This window comes from Cupressus sempervirens, chromosome 7 (genome assembly GCF_028749045.1).
Source record: "Cupressus sempervirens isolate cs-2001-9-10 chromosome 7, ASM2874904v1, whole genome shotgun sequence".
NCBI lineage: Eukaryota > Viridiplantae > Streptophyta > Pinopsida > Cupressales > Cupressaceae > Cupressus > Cupressus sempervirens.
The window spans coordinates 770,934,739-770,956,918 of NC_143124.1; the positions used below are offsets into that span (position 1 = coordinate 770,934,739).

The 22,180-nt window shown below is 38.6% G+C and overlaps 2 protein-coding genes across 2 annotated transcripts in view; one reads left to right on the plus strand and one right to left on the minus strand.

The window, feature by feature from the left end:
* LOC149549593 (putative mitochondrial adenine nucleotide transporter BTL3) overlaps positions 1-22,180 on the plus strand; it is an 80,567-nt gene that overhangs the window by 29,661 nt on the left and 28,726 nt on the right. The window contains exon 2 of the mRNA XM_089792916.1: positions 5,119-5,422. Coding sequence (XP_089649042.1) covers positions 5,119-5,422 — 304 coding nt within the window. The remainder of the gene's footprint in view (positions 1-5,118; positions 5,423-22,180) is intronic.
* LOC149549595 (uncharacterized) lies at positions 7,807-11,738 on the minus strand. The gene is made up of 4 exons (XM_089792917.1): positions 10,058-11,738; positions 9,248-9,942; positions 8,713-9,110; positions 7,807-8,578 (listed from the first exon to the last, which is right to left on the minus strand). Exons 2-4 carry the CDS (start codon positions 9,307-9,309, stop codon positions 7,998-8,000), a joined length of 1,041 nt encoding a protein of 346 aa, XP_089649043.1. The 5' UTR covers positions 9,310-9,942; positions 10,058-11,738; the 3' UTR covers positions 7,807-7,997.

A 22,180-nucleotide genomic window follows, 5' to 3' on the forward strand; every position in this document is an offset into this window, starting at 1 on the left:
GCAGGTGGCTCATTAGGAGTGGTAGTTGAAGACATAGATGATGTTTTTCCTTTCTTTAGAGGCCTACCACTTTCCAACGGATGTGAAGCATTTGCCCTCCCAGCAGCTTCCTCTGCTTGCTTTTGCTCTTGAATATATTTGTTTACGATGTGATTTGGAAGAAAGGTTTTAGGTAGCAGTCCATTTACTCTTGGCTTCTCAGTGCAAAATTTGATGCCTTTTTGAGGAATAAAGCACAAATGTGCTTTTACTCTATTGTAAGAGCTGCTAAATTCCTCCTTGTAGTGGCTACAAATCCACACATAACCTCCTCCACCCGCCAATATTCGAATCATTTGAACACGTTTCCAAAGTGGGGAACATCTATCGACTTTGAACTCGGGGTTATTGGCTACGGGTGCACTTGCAGCTATGATAGAATCTACAAATAAATAAAACAAGTTACAACAATGAGAAGATGTAATAATCTTTGCTGGAAATGAAACAATAATCGAATATCAGGCTGGTGCAATTTCGTCAAACACTTACAGTGTAACCAAAGTCTTCAAACAAACACAATGCAATAACAAGATCTTTTATTGAATCTTAATCTAATACCAAGAATGTTTACTATAGCATTAACAATGATGATTCCACAATTCGGAATTAGAAGAAATAATATCAGACTTCAATTAATGGACTATAACCAGATTCAGAATTAATAGCTCTTGAACTACAATCCGGAAGAATGCAATACGGTTTAACATAACATTAGATATTTCATATATGCAAATATGCTGAGATAAGAATGCGGATAGATAGAGACCGTACCCTTGGTGTATGCCAAAAAGTTCACTGTTGCTGCAGGAACTCGTGTCACCTATTCTTCAGCGTCTTCCAGTCAATTGACTTCCCTTCTATTCATTTATACTTCCTACGAACTGGGGAACACTTGCTTGATGATGGAGAACGATATCTCACTGCTGAAGACATGAGACCACTCCACTATATGACTGCCACGTGAAAGTTTGAAACCACTCCTGAAGATGTGAGACCATTGCTAAAGTCGTGAGACGACTCCACTATACGGCTGCTGAAGACGTGAGACAAACTGCCATAAAATTCTAATAAAATTTGTCCACATTCGCTATGCATTTGTCTTGGGTTCCGTCGACGTCAAAGACATTCGCCCCAAATTCCAACGCATTCGCCCAGGGTTCAAAAAAGCGAATTCACAGGGAATTTCAATGATAACAGACGAATTTGCATCGAATTCAAATCTAAGTGAATCAAATGTCAAATTCCTAGGTTTTTGAACGAATTCGGTAACTTAGATTATTATATGTATGTATATATTTATATATATTTAAAGTGTTATTAGAAGAAATTAATATAATAATCAATTAAAGTTATTATATTTGTCTGTGTCTATAGAATATTATGGCCTTGGTATATTTCACAACTATCCCTAACAAGTAGCCACTGAAATCATATGCACTACTTGCCTTGCCTCGAACCCATTAGTAGCAACAATCAATGCATTTAGTAACTCCTAATATGAACTCTTTGTAAGAAGGAATTGTAGTTTGTTTTCCTATAATGCCAAAAATTAATTTATGTCTTCTTCACTTAAAGATCCCTCAGTAAATTCCATGTAAGATCTCTTAGTGAAGCTTACACACTAGGAGTATTGCAAGGAACAAAAATCCCCCATGAGTTTGTTCAGCTATAATTTCCTGTAATGGACAAGTTTTGTATCTATGGGCCAAGACAAGGTCCCACTGCTCAAATTTGTGAGCTAAGGAAAAAATTCATCCCAGATGCAATTGCCTCACTGGTCTTCTTCTTTTCTAATTTCTTTTCCTTGTACAAAGCAAGTGCAATCTTCATTTCTGTTTAATCTTCAATTCCACAAATTTATGTAGCTACACATCATTGTCATGGACTCGTGCAAGGTGATACTTGAAGTGTTTGACGCCTCTTATCCTTAAGTCACCCTATTAGCACACCACCATTGCTCCCTTGAACTTGATATGATTTGTATTCTGCAAAGCTAGAAACCTTAGCATAAAAATGGGAAAATCAAACACGGTGAACACTTGCTTTGATAAAAAGAAGGAAATGAAAAATACTGAAATGAAAATGCAAGATTTAAACTTTGGTAGTTATATGAATTTATTATGCTTGTCAGTTAATTTATTTTGATTATTTGACCAGATACCTTAAAACTTGGAGGATAAATGGTAGTTATATGAATTTATTATGCTTGTCAGTTAATTTATTTTGATTATTTGACCAGATACCTTAAAACTTGGAGGATAAATCCAAAGAGTAAAGTTAAGTGTTCTTCAATTGTGTTGATATATATAGCTTCAATCAGATACAAGGATAACTGATCACAGTGCATGTATGTATGTATGTCAGTTCACTGTGTGAACTGACATACATGCATACATGCACTTTGACATAATTTATGTGCTAAATCAGAACTATTATTCATATACCTTGGAGATAGCAATCATCCTTTCATATAATCGAAACCATATATATAAGTTAAGCACACTGAAATCTGTACGGACAGATCAAATTATCTTCCATCTTTTGGTGATCGAGTAATGATCTATTGTAGAAATATGATCAGGAATGATATATATATATATATTACGTTCATGCCATAATTAATCAAGCAAATGATTGTTTGATGGTTATGCAGATTAGCAAACATCATTAAGAGCATTTGGGTTATCACATAAACATACCTGATTAGCATTGGGTCTATTCATAACTTGTGTCTTTTCATGAGGCGACATGTCATGGGTGGACTGTAAGCTGTAAGTTAGATCTGAATATTTTTTTGCTTTCTAGAAGAAATCGCCCATCTGAAGGAGAGAATACATTTATTGATTTTCGATGCTTCTCTCTTGGTTTTTACTTTGTATATATAGATGTCCCAATGGACATGTCATGGGTGGACACATGTCCATTGGGACATCTATATATACAAAGTAAAAACCAAGAGAGAAGCATCGAAAATCAATAAATGTATTCTCTCCTTCAGATCGGCGATTTCTTCTAGAAAGCAAAAAATAATTTAGATCTAACTTACAGCTTACATTGTCATTGCTATTCAGATTTGTTCTAGAATAATCAGATTATCATGTGCAACTAAATTTAATATTAGTATCCCTCAAATCTGAAAATTGCCATTACTTTATCGGTCTGATCATAAGTTTGATTAACACAAACAAATTGCAATAACCCTTATCATCCTTTTGGCAAATGGATGAACCATGTAGCAAGACATTTAGATTGCATTTGAAATGAATGAAACATGTAAGGGTGTGCACTGCCTAGCACATTCTGCCAGTAGGAGTAAGACAAAACAATTTATCTAATCCATGTCCCTATTACAAATGATAGTGGCAGATACACTCCATCTTTTGGGAGTTAATTCCATTGTATTATCAATTTGCTTTAATTGGGAAGGTAGAAAATTAAGATTAATTGGATTCAATATGCATGGATCAATTATGATAATTATACTTGAATTAGCAGCTAAAGGTGAGAGCAATATATGACATTTTAGAATTGCCATGAAAGAATCACACACACACAAGCACTCACACATTCACATGGACATGCATGTGTGCACATGCTCACACACTCACATGCATGTATGCGTGCACGCCTGCACACACAGTGTACATTTTGCAGTGTGTACATACATATTTGCCCTAAATTTTGTTATGGACAAATGACTTACTACACACACTGTTCCCTTGCAAGGACACGACTATGACCAAGTCGTCTGAATATGAGCTTCTTGCCATTTCTACCTTCTGATCATTGTTCTTGTTGCGACCTATGCCTTGAAGTGAAGGCTAAGAACCTAGTTTATTTCTTGTCACAAAAAGCTTTCAGGATACAGCTGAAGCTTGATATAGCGAACAAGTCATAAATTTGTGGAGCATGATAGAAGCCTGCAATCTTTCCTTTCTATCTTATGTTAATTCTCATGACATATTGGGATTCATCACTCGTGCATTGGCTTCTTGTGTCTTGCCTTATTTAAATTTTTTTGTTCAATCAAAGGTAGGGCCACATTTATCTCTGTTTCAACCTCTACTTGATTGTTAAGGTACAATTGTATGCTGCAGCTGAGAATTTGTATAAGGTGACATTTGAAATGATCGGTGCCTCTTTATCTTCATCTTATGACATTGCAAATGATTGATCTTAAGGTTGTTATTGGTACTTGATTCTTTCAAGTTTCATCTCTTTCACCTTAACTTCAATTTCTTCATGCCATGTGGATGTACTTGTATACGTTTGCATTAAAAAATATAGAGACGTGGAAATTAATTGTTGCAAATTCTATTATTGAAGATTTCTTTTTTTTTAAGAACTGTGGCTTTGAAAACAAATAAACAAATTTTTATATGCAGAATGCCAAAAGCCCTACATCACCTTGAACAAATTTGACACAAACATGGATATGGAATCTGCAGATTAATTAAGAAATGCATAAGAAATTTACTTTTTATATTTAAAAAAACAAAAAAAAAATGCTCTGATGGTTGAAACTTATAAATTTGCAGATATTTCTCTTCTTTATTCCGTTCAATCATGAGCTAAAAGGAGATCAAATGCATTCTTGAATTAGAGAGTTCTGATTGCACTTAATGATTTCAGACATGAATTTTTTCAGCAATTACAAGCCATTTTTCACTGTCTTCCTGAAAACCTCATGAGTACTTGCTACTGGCTTGGTCTGTTTAGTAGGCGAGTTTGTGCATGATTTTCTCAGTGGTCAAACTGCTCATGATTACTCACAATTAAAGCATGTGGCGAGTTTTGAAATCCCCTTAGTTTTCTAATTTTGAAGCATGCTCTTCATTTCCATCAACAGATGGAGTTTGGGATTCTTATGTGTAACTTTTTATTGTCTTTGGGAAAAAATCCATATTCTTGATCCCCACTGTAGGGTCACAGTAGATTTTATTATTTTGTTTCATGCCTACATGTTCTATTTTAATAGTATTTAAATTTCTTCCATGTATACACTTAACATATTGTGTATTTGGAGAGATTTTTTTCTCTGAAAAAGCAGTGATTTTGCTCTTTCAATGTTATTTACAGGACCTTTGTTGCTCCATTGGAGAGATTGAAGCTTGAGTATATAGTGCGTGGTGAACAAAGGAATATTTTTGAGCTTGTTCAGCTCATAACTGCAACTCAAGGACTGAAAGGCTTTTGGAAGGGTAATCTTGTAAATCTGCTTCGCACTGCACCATTCAAGGCAGTTAACTTTTATGCATATGATACATACCGGAAAAAGCTGCTAAAAATGACAGGCAATGAAGATACAACAAACTTTGAGAGATTTGTTGCAGGTGCTGCTGCAGGCATTACTGCTACAATCCTTTGCTTACCTATGGACACTGTAAGTAGCATCTGCATATTGATATATCTATCTATTAGGAGGTATTTATTTAGCTATAATTACTAATGGAGTAGACCCTTGTAGCAGTATTTGCAAATGAGAAAAAACATGCAAAATTATAATCATCTGTGCACTCTGTTTTCAAGATTGTTTCTTATCCATATTCATTATAATAGTCTCTAAGCTTTCCTTGTTTTGATAAGTCTAATCAATAAATAGCTGTTCTAATTAGAGTCCACTGTTCAGTATAACTATAAATTGAAAGAGCCATATGACAAAAGATTCATATTTAAAAATGGGCATAAAAAACAAACTGTTGTTGACACTTCAAGTGCACAATACCAAGTTTTCAGGAAGCTATTCCAGGTCGGCAAACAAAAAATAGATTAGCAACATATGCTATGATAAAAAAATTATCCCTATACATGTGTTGGCTAAAGCATAGAAAGACTACTAGCCATCATCCTGCCTATTCACTATAGATGCAGGACAGGGTGTAGGGGTGAAATCCCCAACTTACACCAAAATTGATGCCTTTGAGAGCACATGGGCCTTCATTTTGTATGCCAGTTCTTTGTAAGTTTATCAATATGTTTTTTTGGCTCGGGAATCACATTTGAGTGGAGCTATGAACCAATAGGGTCACACTTGGGGGACCCCATCCCCGTGGTAAAGGATTGCGAGTATCAAGGCATTATCACTTGCCTCATTCATTTCTATATGCTGCCATCTCCTTATATCTCACCTCCTTATCACTCTATATTTCTAATCTTATATCTCCCTTATCACTTTGTTGCAACTCATCATCTCTTCACTTTTCTTATCCCTTATGTCTCCCTCCATGTTGGCCACCTATACTCCTTATATCTCCCATATGTAGTCCACGTGTCATCTTATAGCTCCTGCCCTTATCTCTCTGCATTCCTTGTATCTCCATCGACCTCCTTGCAGCCTCTGGGTTGGTTTTCGTGTACTGTCCTGTCTTCTCAGCATCGAGCCACAAGTAACAAGTCTTCCAAGTCTTCTATCCATGCGGGTCCACTGTCAATGGTAACACACATTATTCCTGGTTCCATGCATTGCCTTGTATATGTATGATTTGAGTGGAGGAGGGATTCAAACAACGAACCACCCTTTCCTTAGGGCTTGCAACTTGTTGTCGCGGTACAGGGTCATCCATGTTTTTCACTATGTTTTATTTGACACTAAATCCTCATTATTTCTGACCATATCTTCATTCTTTAGAGAATTAGCAGTGAAGCTGGGGAATCTCTGTATTCTAAATAGGTTTATGCAGTTGAAGACGTGAATATCATCAACCTTCAGTCGTATTATTTATTTTCTTCTCTGTTTCTGGAAACTTCTGTTAGTTTTGATCAGATTTATATGTTAATGGATTTTAATGTTGCTGAGATATGTTATATTGCACAACTTTATCTTTGCTTTGCAATTATTGATTTCTGTACTTGCAAGATACTTGGATCGATCATTATATATATAATAGTTGTGAGACATGTCTCTACGTGAGACATATTTTATAATTGATCACTAACTAATCATTATATTAATTGATATGCATGCTGTTTAATTGATATTCATTATTGATTCAAGTTATTAATATATACATTATGAACAACATGATTTAATATCAACAACTTGATTAATAATTGTTTTATCAAACTCAGTCATGTATATATGCATATTTTATAATATACATAGACAATATTTTACACACACACACACACATTCATGATTGTTAATTTACTAATTATTAATCATGTATTGTGATAATCATAATCATAGCAGTATACAGAAGAAGGATATTAATCAAATGCTCAAGGCAGTATACACTACAAGTTTTGTGCCTAGTTATTTCAAAATAAGGGGATGGATAAGGTTGGGTAGTGGATGAGCACTCCTTGAGGTAGCTTGGGATTATTACGATAATAGATAGTTTCTATATCTATTTAATGGTTATCTATTGTAAATATTAGAATCTTTTTAATATTTAGTTAGTTGTTAGTTATTTGTTAGCTAGAGCCTAGAATAGAATGTTTCTATTCTTGACAACTATTTCCTAAGGAAACATTGTTTACTTATTTGCAAAGAAACGTGAATCGGAATCGGATCGGAATCGGCAAGGCCGAATCGAATCGTGAATCGGCAATGAATCGGCAATGAATCGGCAAATTTGAAAAAACCCTTTAAATTTAAAGATTTTAACAATTTAAAACTTATTTCATGCACCCTTTATTGAATATAACTTAAGCACACTATAACATCATCAAATAAAAGTTAAAACTTAACATACATAAACATGAAACATAAAATCCATCACATACGTAACTATGTTATCTAAAATGTAAATTGTAGGCTAGCTGAAGTAAATAGAAATCAAATGATCATAATGATTTAAATCATAGAATGTATGTAAGATGATCCATAAGACATCAAATCATAAATTTATGTAAGAATCTAAGATGAAGATCCATGAAAGTTTGAAACTTTGAAACATATGTCTATCAATGATTCAGTATCAATATCTGTAAACAAAATATAAAAACAAGGCTCCAGCTCAAGCCTCAGGCTCATAGTCATCATCATCCTCAACATCATCCTCAAGCTCGGCTACAGCCTCAGCCTCAGCCTCTGAGTATCCAGTCTGCCTAGTAGCAAGGCGTCTAATGTAGGTCCTAGAGGACTGTCGAGCAATATCTCCCGCATATAAGATGGGCTCACGAATGTCGCTAGGGCCTGTGTCTGTGCGTGCACGTGTGCGTCTACCAATGCCTGAAGAACGTGCTCTAGCTGCCTCAGCCTCTACATCCACCTGGTCAATCCACGCACGGTCTTCCTCAGTGAAGACTGGATCTACAACCTCTGTGAGCCACTCTGATTCTGGATCAATCTCCTCCAGAATGATCGGAGAGGAGTCAGTGCCCAAAATCTGTCTGATCCTAAGACGGAGGTTGTAATGAACGAAGATAAGATCATTCAACCTTTGCACTGTCAACCTGTTTCTCCTCTTCGAGTGGATGTGCTCGAACATGGACCAACTGCGCTCACATCCAGAAGCGCTGCTTGGCTGACTCAGAATACGAATGGCAATTTTTTGAAGTTTTGGGGTTGTGGCCCCAAACATTTGCCACCATCTATCTGAAATAAGGGAAAATAAAAATAATTAGTCTCATTTACAAATTACAAATTACAAGTTAACTCTAAAATTACATAATCAACTTTAAGTTTAGAATCTAGATTCATGAACATTGAATATATTATTTAATTTTTACCTGGCTGTATTGTTTCCCGAGCATCTATGGCTACCCTGCTAGAGAAAAGTGGCCCTTCTTTATTATTGAACTTATCAAGCTCAATAATTGCAGCACTGCTATCCTCATCAGTACTCAACCTCTGGATCACTGTATATAATCCGGTGAGAACCTCCTCATCTGCCTTGAAGTCAGGACGGAAACGAAATGCCGAATTCAAAAAGTAAGTTGCTGCATGGATGGGTCTGTGGAGCTGATTCTGCCATCTCCTATCAATGATGTCCCAAATAGGGGCATACTTCTCCTGCATACTGAGCTCTAATGGCCTCCTTGGCCCTATCCATGCCCTCATATATGTAGCCCATAGAGGGCTTCTCCCCATCAGCAGTTCGTAGGAGAGATACAAGAGGCTCAGTGGCCTACATATAAAGTAAAACAAAAATTTGAGTCAAAACTTAAACATAGAATAATTCAATAATATAAGGTAAAACTAAATCATTAAACAATTAGCATAGTAAACTGTAAAATATTAAATGTTAAATTGCAATAAAATTACCTTAAGTATTTCTCTAGCAGGTTTCCAAAAACCATCATCATCAAATATGCAATCCACCACATCTATCCCTGCAGTGGTCGTAGCATAGGAAGATGAAATCCACTCCCGCCCAACAAACATGCTCCTCAAATCATCCCTTGATGTCAACAAGGACTGCAAGGTGATGAAATTCGAGGCAAACCTCATGATCCCTGGACGAGCTAACTCTTTGTCTCCTGTGTACTTCCTCATTGTGCTAAGGACAAATGAATGATTATAAATAAACTTACATATGTTTTTTGCCCTTTCCACACATGACTTGACCCACTCAAGTTTGCCAATTTCCTCCAACATGAGGTCAAGGCAGTGTGCTACACAAGGGGACCAAAATATGGTGGGGTGCCTCTCCATCAAAAGTTTGCCTACAACAATTTTAAGATAATTAGAAATTCAAATTTCAAACATGTTAGAACTTAGGAAACTTAGAAATTCTAAGTTAGAATTAGAAAAAGTTCAAAATTCAAATAAATTTATTTTCAAAACTTAAAAAGTTAAAAGTTTACTTGCAGCAACATAACTTGCTGCATTATCTGTCACCACTTGCACCACATGTTGTTCCCCCACCTCTGCTATAACTTCCTCAATAACCTCACATAAGTATGTGGCGTTTTTTACATGAGCAGAAGCATCAATGGATTTGAGGAACATGGTATATCCTACAAGTAACAAAACAACGAATTATAATTACTATTAGCAATCAACAAATCAAAATTTGAAATAGTCAATCACGATTCAAAATTATGTATGTAGGAAAGTAGAATGATCAATCACCTCCACAGGATACAAGAAAATTGAGGAGTGTTCTTCCCCTCCTATCTGTCCAACCATCAGTCATGATGGTGCAACCCTTTTCGATCCACTCCTTTCGGTTGTCCTCAAGCTCATGCCTCATATCCTCAACCATTTCCTCCAGGAGGTATCCACTCAACTCAGCCTCAGTTGGGGCTTTAAACCCTGGACCACAAATGGTAACTGCATCTATCATGTTCTGCCAATAAGGAGTCCTGTCACAAATAGATAATGATATTGATTAGAAATTTAGATGTCAAAAACTAAAATCATAAAACAAGTAGATATAATTAAAGTTTTACTTTTACTTTTAACTTTAACTTTGAAGATAACAAAGAAAAAAGAATCAATTACCTGGCTGCAATAAATGAAATGTTGCAAAAGTACCAGAATTTGCAAATCTCTTTTCTGGCAGCATCATGAATCTCCTTGTTCAAACCCATGCCCTCAAGCGTGGGTTGGGAGCCAGGAGTAGTGCGGGGCACAAAGTAACTATCCATTCTGCTTTTTCGCACTCTAGGCCGCAATAGGTTGGTGTTGGACTCTGTCTCAGTATGAGACCGACTACCACTAACACTCACATGAGCACTAGCACTAGGATGAAAAGGAGGCCTAGAAGAACCCTCTCCAACACAACCTACGGATGCGGAAGCTGATGCAGATGCACTTGCAGATGTAGATGCGGTTGCGAATGTGGGAGCATGGGAGCCAATACCTCTTAACCCTTCAAGTTGCATTTTCTTAGTCAACTTGTCTTGTTCAATTTTTTCTAATGCCACTAAACAAGAGCGTTTTGCCTCAGCGGTTTGTTGAGTGCAAACTGTGACATCATGGCCAGGTATGCCAGCAATGTGGTATTTCAATCTATAGATACCTCCCGAATTTATTTTTTCTTTGCAAAATATACATTTTGTTTGATATTTGGTTCTCCTAGGAAACTCTTCATTATATTTCCAGCATTCATCTTTTTTACCCATTGTGGAAATTGGAAAATGAAAGCAAAGGGCTGCTGCAATAAAAAAATTCATGTAAAAAATCAAAGTTTGCAACTAATAAACAAAAACTACAAAACAACAAACCCTAGTTTGCAATTTAGTAAAACTAAAAATAAAAAACATTCAAGATTTGCAAATGAACACTAAAAAAATTTAACAAAAAATGCATACTACACTAACATGCAAAAAAAAAAACCAACACTTACCTCTTGCAAATGAGTTGAGGAGTGTTGATATTGACTCCTTAATGCTCCCAATGCAATTTATGGCCTCCCCAAATGGACTTTTGATCTCTTTGGTGCTCTTCCTTCTTGCCGGTTGGAAACCTATGGATTCTCTTTTCTCTTCTTCTCTCTCACTCTTCCTCTCTTCTACTCATACTAAGCAAATAGAAGGCTCTTTAGGGTTATAACAAAGAGGAAAGTCAACTTAGAAAGCAAATAAAACATGTGTTTTTAAAAAAAAATTGAACTTTCTATCCTTGCTGCCACGGCCGATTTCTGGATATTCACGATGGCGATTTTGGCGATTTTTGCCATGAATCGCCGATTTTGGCGATTCAGGCGATTCACAAGAAAAAATCGCCACCAGCGATTTCCGATTCCAAAAAAATCGGGAGCCATGAATCTTATCGCGATTTCGGCGATTTCATGGCGATTTTTGGAACTATGCTTATTTGTATATTTTGATCAATTGATCTTTGTTAATATCAATCAATTTTTTTGCCAGTTTAATACAGGGACTCGCACCCCCTCCCAAAATTCAAATTACTCATCTTCGAGACATCCTCGCACTAACTACTTGAGTACTCGAGTACTCTCACCTTCGCCATTCCGCAACCATGTTGCCACTGGGATGTGTACTTGAATTTCTATTTGAATTTTGATTTTTGAATGTTATTATTGGGTATGTAATATGTCACTATGTTGAATATTCAATTGTTCTAGTTCATATTGCAAATTTTCTCTATTCAAGTATTTTAATTTGGCATGTTCTACTGAAACATCATTTCATATCTAGCATTTCAAGTTCTATATGTATACTATACAACACCTCTCCCCGGCCCGTCCTCCCCTTGCTGCTGTCACCTGGCCGTACTGAAAATGAGACCCATTTTCCTCCTATCCTGGAAACTTGCCCCAGCTGTCTCGATGTACCCTAGTACTGGTTATACTGTTTTTTTTTACAGTTTTCTCGCATTGGTTGCAGACCACCATATATTCAGGATCCAAAGGTTAGCTTTTGGCAAGCTCGAGTTTTCTGGTTATTTGCTATGGGTGTGGTTGTGGATGGTGTTTGTTGTTGGCTTCTCCTTCTAGCGGCGTGAGGGTATTGTTTCACATATATTCTTCCTATCCTTGCATGTTGTGTGTGCTTTTGTATCCCTCCTCCCAACGATCGTTATTTCTATCGAGATTGTGGTTGCGATTCTTGCCATGACTTCGTAGATGTTTACTCTTCTGTCGTAACTGTGACTGTGGTCTTCATACGACAGAGGGTCTGTGTGTGGGTGTTCCTTTCTGTCGCATGAACATGTGAATCTTGTTTGCTCCTTCCTGCCGTGACTTTGCACGTGTTTACTTTTTTGTTGCAATTGTGACTGTGGTCTTCATACGATAGTGGGTTTGTGAGTTCCTTTGTGGGTGTTCTTTTGGGTCATTGTTTACTGGTATTCTTTGTTGCTTTTCGGATATGGCTGATAGTGGGGACTCTTGCTCACCATAAGGCCAACAACTTCTGACCTATCAATGGCTTTGTGATAGGATTTCCAAGTTGGAGATGGACAACCTGCAGTTAAGAGAGCAAATTATCTCATTGATTGATACCATTTTTGAACTCAAGACTACCACAAGCTCCAGTTCCTCTTTGATTCAAGGTTTTTCGGATACTTTCACCTCCGAGACGATAAGTCTGCAAACCAATATCCGCTCCATTATTGCACAACTTGAGGGACTTGACACCATCAAATAGCAACAATTAGTTGTTGCAGCAAAGCATTCTTCTCTAAAGTTAAGTTGTGGGCCTCCCTTTGTAGTAGTATAGATACTACACCTCTAGCTAGTATTGACAAGATGGTTCAAGGGAAGATTGAGGATGAGTGGGTGAGAGGGGTTCGTGACCTTAACCTACGGGTTCGTGGATTCCCTCCTACATCTGATCCTCTCTTAGCTGGATGCTCTTTCCTCTGTGATCAGCTTAGTTTTGCTGACATTACGTTGGATAAGTGTTGGGTTGGCCAAGGTGACATCTTGTTTATCCGGTTTCTCTCACTTGTTGATAGGCTGCGTGCCCTTAGAGCTAAGAGGAAGTTATTCTCTCTCCCTTCCAAGATTTTCCTAGATGAAGATCTCACGAAGGCTCAGGTTACAGAGCTGAAATATGCTCATGGTATTGTGGCAGAGGCGAGGTGGGTTGGTAAATGGGTAGTTATCAAAAATCTCAAAGCAGTTATTTGGGATTCCCCACCCAGTGGTTGGGAAGCGAGACAAGCCCCCATGGCCAAATGACGGTTCTGCCAGCAGTCAGACAAGAGGGAGACCCTCACTTGTTCCCCTCTTGTTAACTATTGGAATGGTAATGGCTAATTATGGTCATTGCCTGGTCTTTTGCGTGATGCTGTGGGGTCCGCAAATATTCTTGTCATTACCGAGACTCATGAGAGCCTTATGCGTCCTCTTTCGGGTGTTACAGGTTATCAGTGGTTATCTATATGTGGAGAGGAGATTTGTGCTTCTGGTGGGGTTTGTGGGTTTGGCAGCGTGGCTTGTTTGATTAGGGATGATATTTTCAGCTGCACTTCTATTGTACACTCTAATACATTTGCCAGATTTTTGTGGGTCCGCATTGATCGTAAGAGTCACCATGAGAGAGATTTCTTTTTGGCTGTTTGTTATTTCTCGTCAGCATCCTCCCATTATGCTATCCATAGCATCGAAGACGGGGGCCCTTTTGTTGACTTCAGCGAGATCTCCCATTTTGTTGCTTTAGGGGACATCATTATTCTCGATGATTTCAATGCGGGGACCAAAAAACTCCAGACTCTGCTTTATGACTGTAGTTCTGATTCCATATGCTCCACTGAGATTGACTCGACTACTTTAGGGCTTCAACGTTCTTTTGATGATGCTCTTGGACCGTTCTCCTGTTATGGTCGCAATCTATTGCAGCTATGTGAGTCTTCGGGTCTTGTGATCTTGAACGGTCTCTCCTGCTTTCTTGGTTTCAAACTCTTCACTTGCTGGCCTCATTGTGGTGGTGCTAGTGTTGTTGATTATGCCCTCACCTATCCCTCCTTTATCCCCTGCATCCACAGTATCACCATCTCACATCTTCCTCTTGCGGATCATGCTCTTCTTAGTATTCGTACTCACATTTCCCCTCGTATTTTACCCCCTCTTCAGTCACCTCATCTCTCATTTGTCACTGCTCATTCATCCATTCATTTTGCTTCCTCGATGGTGATTGTGAGCTCTTTTCCTCTCATCTTTCGAGATTCCTCAATCCTATGTGTTTCTTTGACTCTTATGAGGCCGCCTCCATGTTTGACTTGCTTGTGACGACCATCCAGAAGTCCGTCATCCTTTCCATACCTCACCGTCCTTTGTTGCCCCTCTGCAACAAACACCGTAATACTTGTCCCATGAACCAATGGTTCGATGTTGATTGCAAAGTTTTTCATCAATCTGTGCATTTTGCTTTTGAGGCTCACTCCCTCAACTTTACTCACCTTCGTTTGTCTTACCTTCGTTTTCTTTGTAGTAAGAAACGATCCTTCATCGTTTCCTAGTGCAAATCCCTTTGCTCCATGCTGATCCGCAACCCCTAGCTTTTTTGGCGCACTCTTTTCCCCCGTTGTTCCCCTTCGCACTTCGTCCTCCAGCCTCGACTTTCGCTCCCTTACCTCTCACACCACGACTCTTTATGACATCCTTGGGCAGCCTTCTATCCACCCCATTCCACCTCCTTTTTGTCACTTGTTCACCCCTTCTTACATTTATGAGGCCATCAGATCCATGAGATGTAGCATTGCTACAGATGAGGAGGGATTCCAAGTTGAGCTCTTCAAGATTGGTGCCTCGGTTTTGGGACCCTATCTCTATATTCTTTTCAATAGAGTGATTTGCATTGGGTTCCTGATATCTTGGTCTAGGCATCTGATTTATCCTATCCACAAGACCGGTCCGGTCTCTAATTCGAGGAATTACAGAACCATCATGATTTGGCACACGTTTGCCAAACTTTATGCTACAACCCTTAATGCTATGTTATCTACCAAACTTGACAGGAAAGGTTGTAGGGCTAGAGGGCAAGCAGGCTTCGGGTCGACTATTAGACCATGGATCACATCTTCACTTTATGGGCTATTATTGAGGAGGCTCAACATAGATCGACGAAAGTTTACTGTTGCTTTGTTGATTTTCACAAGGCTTTTGATTCTGTTCCTAGGATGGCTATTTTTGAGAGGCTTCGGGAGATTGAGATTTTTGAGATGTTACCGGTATTATGAGATTATATGAGACTGTGATTGGCAGATTCAGAACCCCTAAGGGTTTTTCAGATCCGATCCATAGCACCATTGGGGACAAGCAGAAATGTCCTCTCTCCCCTACTTTGTTCGGATTATATATTGATGAGCTTGAGGACTTCCTTCTGAAGTCTTCACTACTAGGTGATGGTTGCTACCTACACCAGGTCATGATCTCCATTCTTCTTTTCGCGGATGATGTGGTTCTTCTTGCTTACTCTCCAGAGAGCTTACATAGGCTTCTTTATGGCTTGGCTTCCTTTTCTGACCAGCGACAGCTTGTTGTTAACCTGGGTAAGACTCAGGTCATGATCTTTAATTTCTTAAAGACTTCTCATCGTCACTTCTTTTTTTAGGGACAGAAGATTGAGATCACTTCATTTTATACATATCTGGGTGTTAAGTATTTTGGACCTCAGTTCAGTATGAGATCGGCGATTTAGCCCAGAATTAATAGGTGTATGGGCTCTCTTGCTATGCTTGAGAAACAATGCTTTAGACATCACTTTTAGGATACCTCGTCCAAGTTATTCGTCTTGGACTCCCTTGTGCAACTGACAGTTCTTTATGGATTTGTGGTTTGGGGCTCGTCTCTCCTTGGTTCTGATTGGGCCTTGATCAAGCGGGTTCAAACATTGCGAATCATTAGATGTCACAGGTTCACTCCTCATAGTATCATTCTTGCGGAGTTCGACACTCATCCATTCAGTCTCGCGACCATTTTCTATCTGATTTGGTTCCTCCATCGTCTACGTGGTTTTGCGGATTTCGTTTGTGAACGTTATCAGTACTTCTACTTGGCATATTGTTCTTCGATTACTGCTGCGAGTTTTGATTCTTGTTTTCGAGTTCCTTGTTGGGATCGATTGGGATTGATATTAACCGCCTCCCTCTTTACTAGTTCTCACTGAATGCCCTTGCTCATCTCCTTCCCTCACGACATGAGTTAAATGAGCATGTCAGACTTGACATTTATCGATAGTACATTGCCACTACCTGGATTAACCTGCCTGGTGGTTTACGTCTGAGGATGTCCTTTTATGCGGAGCACTTTTTGGAGATCTTTGATGGGATTATTATTCGTCCTAGCTACCTTTCTCAACAATGATCTCGCGCCCTACGTATCTCCCTGGGTCCTTTAGAGTTGGTTCTCACCGTCTTCGGGCTCAGATCAACCATCATATTGACAGCGGGGAGCGGATTTGTAAGCTGTGTACTTTGGATGAGATTGAGATAGAGACTCACTTTATTTTCTGTTGCCCTATCTACTACGAGATCAGAGGGAGATTTTTATGTCTGTTCCGGGAGTGTTTCTCTCTATTTGATGTTTTCAGTTACTATGACCAATGGTGTCTTGCAGTTTATCTTCAGGAGGCCACTATGCTCCATGATACTATGCTACAGTCACTACTTCCTCACTGGCATACTTCTACTGAGCTCATTACTGCCTTTTTCACACCCTTATCTCCTTTGTGTGGTGTGAAAAGGTCGTCTAGTTCTATCAGCTCTTTTGGTCATTCTAGATCTGTCAGATCCTGTACCAGCTATTTGTAGCAGCGACACTCTACGAGTTCTTAGAGACAAAGAAAGCTTCTATCCATCGGCAAGCGTATCCTCCTGTGATTGATTTCTTTCTGCCTAGAAATGACTCCTAGTCTTTGTCTTGGCCTCTCTATTTCTTTTCTTCTTGTTTTGTTGTACGCTTTATTTTTTAGACACTATTTGGTGCTCCTACTATTGTCAACCTTTTTGATATAATTCTGCGGTCCCATAGACCTTTTGGAGGTCTTTTGTTGGACATTAATATCATTATCTTATCTTATCTCGTAAAAATTTATAATTTCCCACATTATTTGAGCAAATTTTTGGAAATTATATTCTATAAATCGATCTGGAAGAATTATCCATTTTTAGTTTTTAAAACCAATTAAGGTTTTTTAAAATTAGGTACCGATTCTACAAAAACAATTCTAAATATTCTTGGTGGGTTTTTCGAGAGCTCAATTGGGTTGCCATCCATTTTTTTGGTTGCCTCGATTTTTGTGCCTCAATTTTTGAGCCAACGGATCCAGAATTTGGCAGTAAATTCCTTTTGGGTTGTTTGAGCTCTCTTCTAGCTACCTCTTTTTTTTTTTTGGGTCCTCCGACATTTTGGTTTGAAGTATGTGCGTTCACAAATTTTCACGCACCGTGGCATCACTGACAAATATTTTGCTCCAAGGAAATAAAAAATTTGATGATTGAAATTATGGCAGTTGGAAGCAACAAATGCTAACCATCTTTGAATATCGTGACAACGATCAGATGGCTTTTGGTACTACAACTCATCCTGCTCAAGCTTGTCCTAATCAAACTGCCTATGACCAACTTAATCAAGGCAGTGACGCTTCTCAAATTATTAGTAGCTGATAAAAAAGTCCCTCAGATTCCATTCGACAAAATAGCTACCAAGATATGGGAGCACCTAAAGAAATTACGCGATACTTTCGATAAAAGCAGAGCATTGTTTCTTAAGAACACTTTGTTTTCTATTGTCATGGATGGGCAAAATTCGCTCCAAGAACATTAGAATAGGATTCAGGAAATCCATGATTAGTTGTTGGCCATTGTACGCAAGATGGAGAAAGAGGACATTATTGTAATCACTCTCAAAAGTTTACCCAAGTCCTACGAGCATTGTATTGAAACTCTCAATGTCAGTTCTTGTGGTGTTGACCTCAAGTTCACAGATCTCTACACACTTCTACTTCAGCAAGATCAGTGGAAACAAACAGTTCGGTAGCAGTTCCATCTCCACCTCCACAGAGCAAGCCTTTGTTGCTATATCCTTTTAGAAGGATACGGGCAAGTCACATTCACAGCAGTCTTCTCAACAGAAGTCCTTTGCTTGGTGCAACTATTACCATAGGTATGGTCACATGAAGGCTAAATGTAAAAAATACTTAGCTCCATTTTCTAAACAATTTGGTTTGTAACCCAAAGCTAACAAATGCTAACCATCTTTGAATATCGTGACAACGATCAAATGGCTTTTGGTACTACAACTCATCCTGCTCAAGCTTGTCCTAATCAGATTGCCTATGATCAACTTAATCGAGAGGCAGTGACGCTTCTCAAATTATTAGTAGCTGATAAAAAAGTCCCTCAAATTCCATCCGACAAAATAGCTACCGAGATATGGGAGCACCTAATGAAACTACGCGATACTTCCGATAAAAGCAGAGCTTTGTTTCTTTAGAACACTCTGTTTTCTATTGTCATGGATGGGCAAAAATCGCTCCAAGAACATTAGAATAGGATTCAGGAAATCCATGATCAGTTGTTGGCCATTGTACGCAAGATGGAGAAGGAGGACATTATTGTAATCACTCTCAAAAGTTTACCCAAGTCCTACGAGCATTGTATTGAAACTCTCAATGTCAGTTTAAGTGGTGTTGACCTCAAGTTCACAGATCTCTGCACACTTCTACTTCAGCAAGATCGGTGAAAACAAACAGTTCGGTATTAGTTCCATCTCCACCTCCACAGAGCAAGCCTTTGTTGCTATATCCTTTTAGAAGGATACGGGCAAGTCACATTCACAACAGTCTTCTCAACAAAAGTCCTCTGCTCGGTGCAACTACTACCATAGGTATGGTCACATGAAGGGTAAATGTCAAAAACACTTAGCTTCATTTTCTAAGCAACCCAAAGCTAATAGTGTAGAGCAGAATGATCAAACATAATCTGCCTTTTACGCCTTCATGGCAACTCATCGGTTTGGTCTATTGATTTAGGTGCCTCACATCATTTCACCCACCATAGAGACTGGTTCATTGACTACTAGCCTTATTCAAATTTAGTTATTTTAGGTGGAGGGGAAGAGTATTGTTGTCGGCAAAGGCAACATTCAGATTTAGTCTGCTGGGAGGAATCTCATTTTCCTCAATGTGTACTACGTGCTAGGGATGGAACTATATCTACTCTTAGTTAGTCAATTGCTGTGACACTCTCCACGGTTTGATGTCAACTTCTGTTCACAGCAGTGCACCATATCCAATATAGACACTTAGTCTATTGTTGCAGTTAGTCTTGAGGATCATCGTCTTTTCAGATTCGTTGATTCTGGTGATTCTCAGGACTTAGCTATAGCTGCTCAACGGTCTTCTGTCAGTTCACTTTGGCATGAGTGGTATGGGCACTTAAATGTACGTTACCTCTCTCAGCTTGCCTAGGAAGAGCTTGTCCTCAAATTGCCAAAGATTCAAACTTAACAACTTGGAGTTTGTGATGCATGCTAGGTTGGGAAGCAGCATCGCACACCTTTCAAAAGTGGCGATTCATGGCAAGCTTCTTAGGTACTTAAGCTTGTTCATGCCAATACTGCAGCCCTATGGCCACTCTTGTTCTTAGGTGCCATTCAGCTGAACTACATCAACACTGCAGAGCATGTTGCAAAATATTCTCACCAAGCCCCTTACTCGAGTGAAATTTGAGTACTTTAGAGACAAGCTTGGAATTGTGGAGAATATGGCTTTAGCTGAGAAGGAGTCTCAAGAACATTGATACATTTAGTTGTATCTCCCACCCTTTTCGAGCAATGCAAGATGGGACCACTCTTTGCGAGTAATGGAAGGTGGTAGTGCTTTCTTTAGTTTGAGGTGTAACATCTCTTCCACCATTCGTAGGCAATGCAATGAGGAACCATTCTTTGCGGGGAGTGCAAGGTGGTGTTGTATTCTTCTTTGGTAGAAGAATTGAGGTGCAACACCTCTCCCACACTCTATGGGCAATGCAATGTAGATCCATCCATTGCAGGTATGCAAAATAGATTTTTATTATTGTCTTTGGAACAAGTCCATGAAGCTCTAGAATTGTCCCTAGCTAAGAGGGAGTTGTTTGTTTATGTAGCTAGATTGGATTCTAGCTTAACCTTAGAATTGAAATTAATTAATTAAATTAATATTGTTTTGGGCTGAGCCAAAAATTGGAAAATTGCAAATATAACGTCCAACTCTTTCCCCAATATTATTAGTGGCAAGTGTGAAGTGACGACCTCGGCATGTAAATATGCCTTGGCAGGGTATATATAATAAAGTTGTCTCAACCAATTTTCATGATGACAATCCACTCTATGTGTGACTGCAGATTATGATCAAGAGCTAGTGATATTCATTCGTGTCTCAACTACTGCAAGGAATATATTTTAGCGAACTTGAGGCTAACAACAATAGATTTAGTCTGGAGTTTTTGCACAATCTGAAACAAAGATCTATATTGGATTAATAGTGACCCATATCGGAGTACAATAGACACCATTACAAACATTCATTATTTAACACAGATCTGAGGCAGTGATCTACCATTGTCGATTTCATTCAGATCTCTACCAGCGATCCATATTATGATAGCAGTGAGCACTATATGATAGCAGCAAACATCATTATTGTCAAGAGTCTGAAGTAGTGATCCACAGTATATACATATATTGTTGCAATCCATGATCCATCCGTCTATAGTGATCCATCAATCTGGGATTTGCTTCATTGATTGGTGATGCTCAACAAATCCTATTGAGGTACGTTATTTGTACTCTAAAGGCAATAAAAAAGATTGATTTTGAATGCTGAGTTTTTTTCTCGAAGAGGGACATTTCCTAGGGTAAACGTTTCCTGTCCTTCTATTCCTTCTGTTTGATTAGATTAGAGCAGAATTAATTAAATAATCTGATTCAATTGATGAATTTAATTTGATCAAAAAAATTAATAGCAGCGGCTCTTGTAACTCAAGCATTCTCTCTAAGAGAATATAATAAAATGCATATCTAGTCTCAACTGGTTTCAAAAACTCTTTGCGAATCTCCTGAAGTGTGTGAAACATGGTGGTTGCAGATAAACATCTACACATATCACTATCATTGACCACTACTAATCTAGTCAATCTTCCCCATGTCCTTGAGTGCATTGTTCATGGCATGCACGCAACATGGAGTCCACCAAATATGTTTATAGGCTACCTCAACAAGCTTTCCTGCAGCTCTGCACACGAGTTGCATCTGTCACTAGTAAGGCCACATTTTGTGGTGCAACCTCCTCAGTAGCCTCCCCAAGGACATGAAACTGAAAATCAGCATCTTTGTGATGACCTTAACAATCAACTGTCCTTAGAAAGTATGGACCCTCTGTGCATGTAACCATGATGTTGATGAGTGGAGGATGGCAAAGTAGAACCTACCAATGGCATCGTCTAACTCATCCTTCATGTGCACATTAAACAAATCAGCGATGGGGTTAGTTGAACTTCCCGCCATGCATTTCCCCTTGCTGCCCTTCCATGCGAAACTCTGAATGGATGAAGGTTCAGAAGCTGATTCTAACATAGTTCTTTCTCTCTGATACATGATATTAGTAGAAGTATCTCGCTGCCCGTGTGACTGTTGAATTGCCTAAATATGCTGCCTAGCAGCCAAAAACTTAAGAACCGGAGCTGCACTATCATCAGGAATGCCCCAATGCTTGTTTATCGCAATTCTATACTTGACATTTGATGCATCCGTCAAAAATAGACATACACTCATTGTTAGCTTTCGTGATCAGAATTAACAAA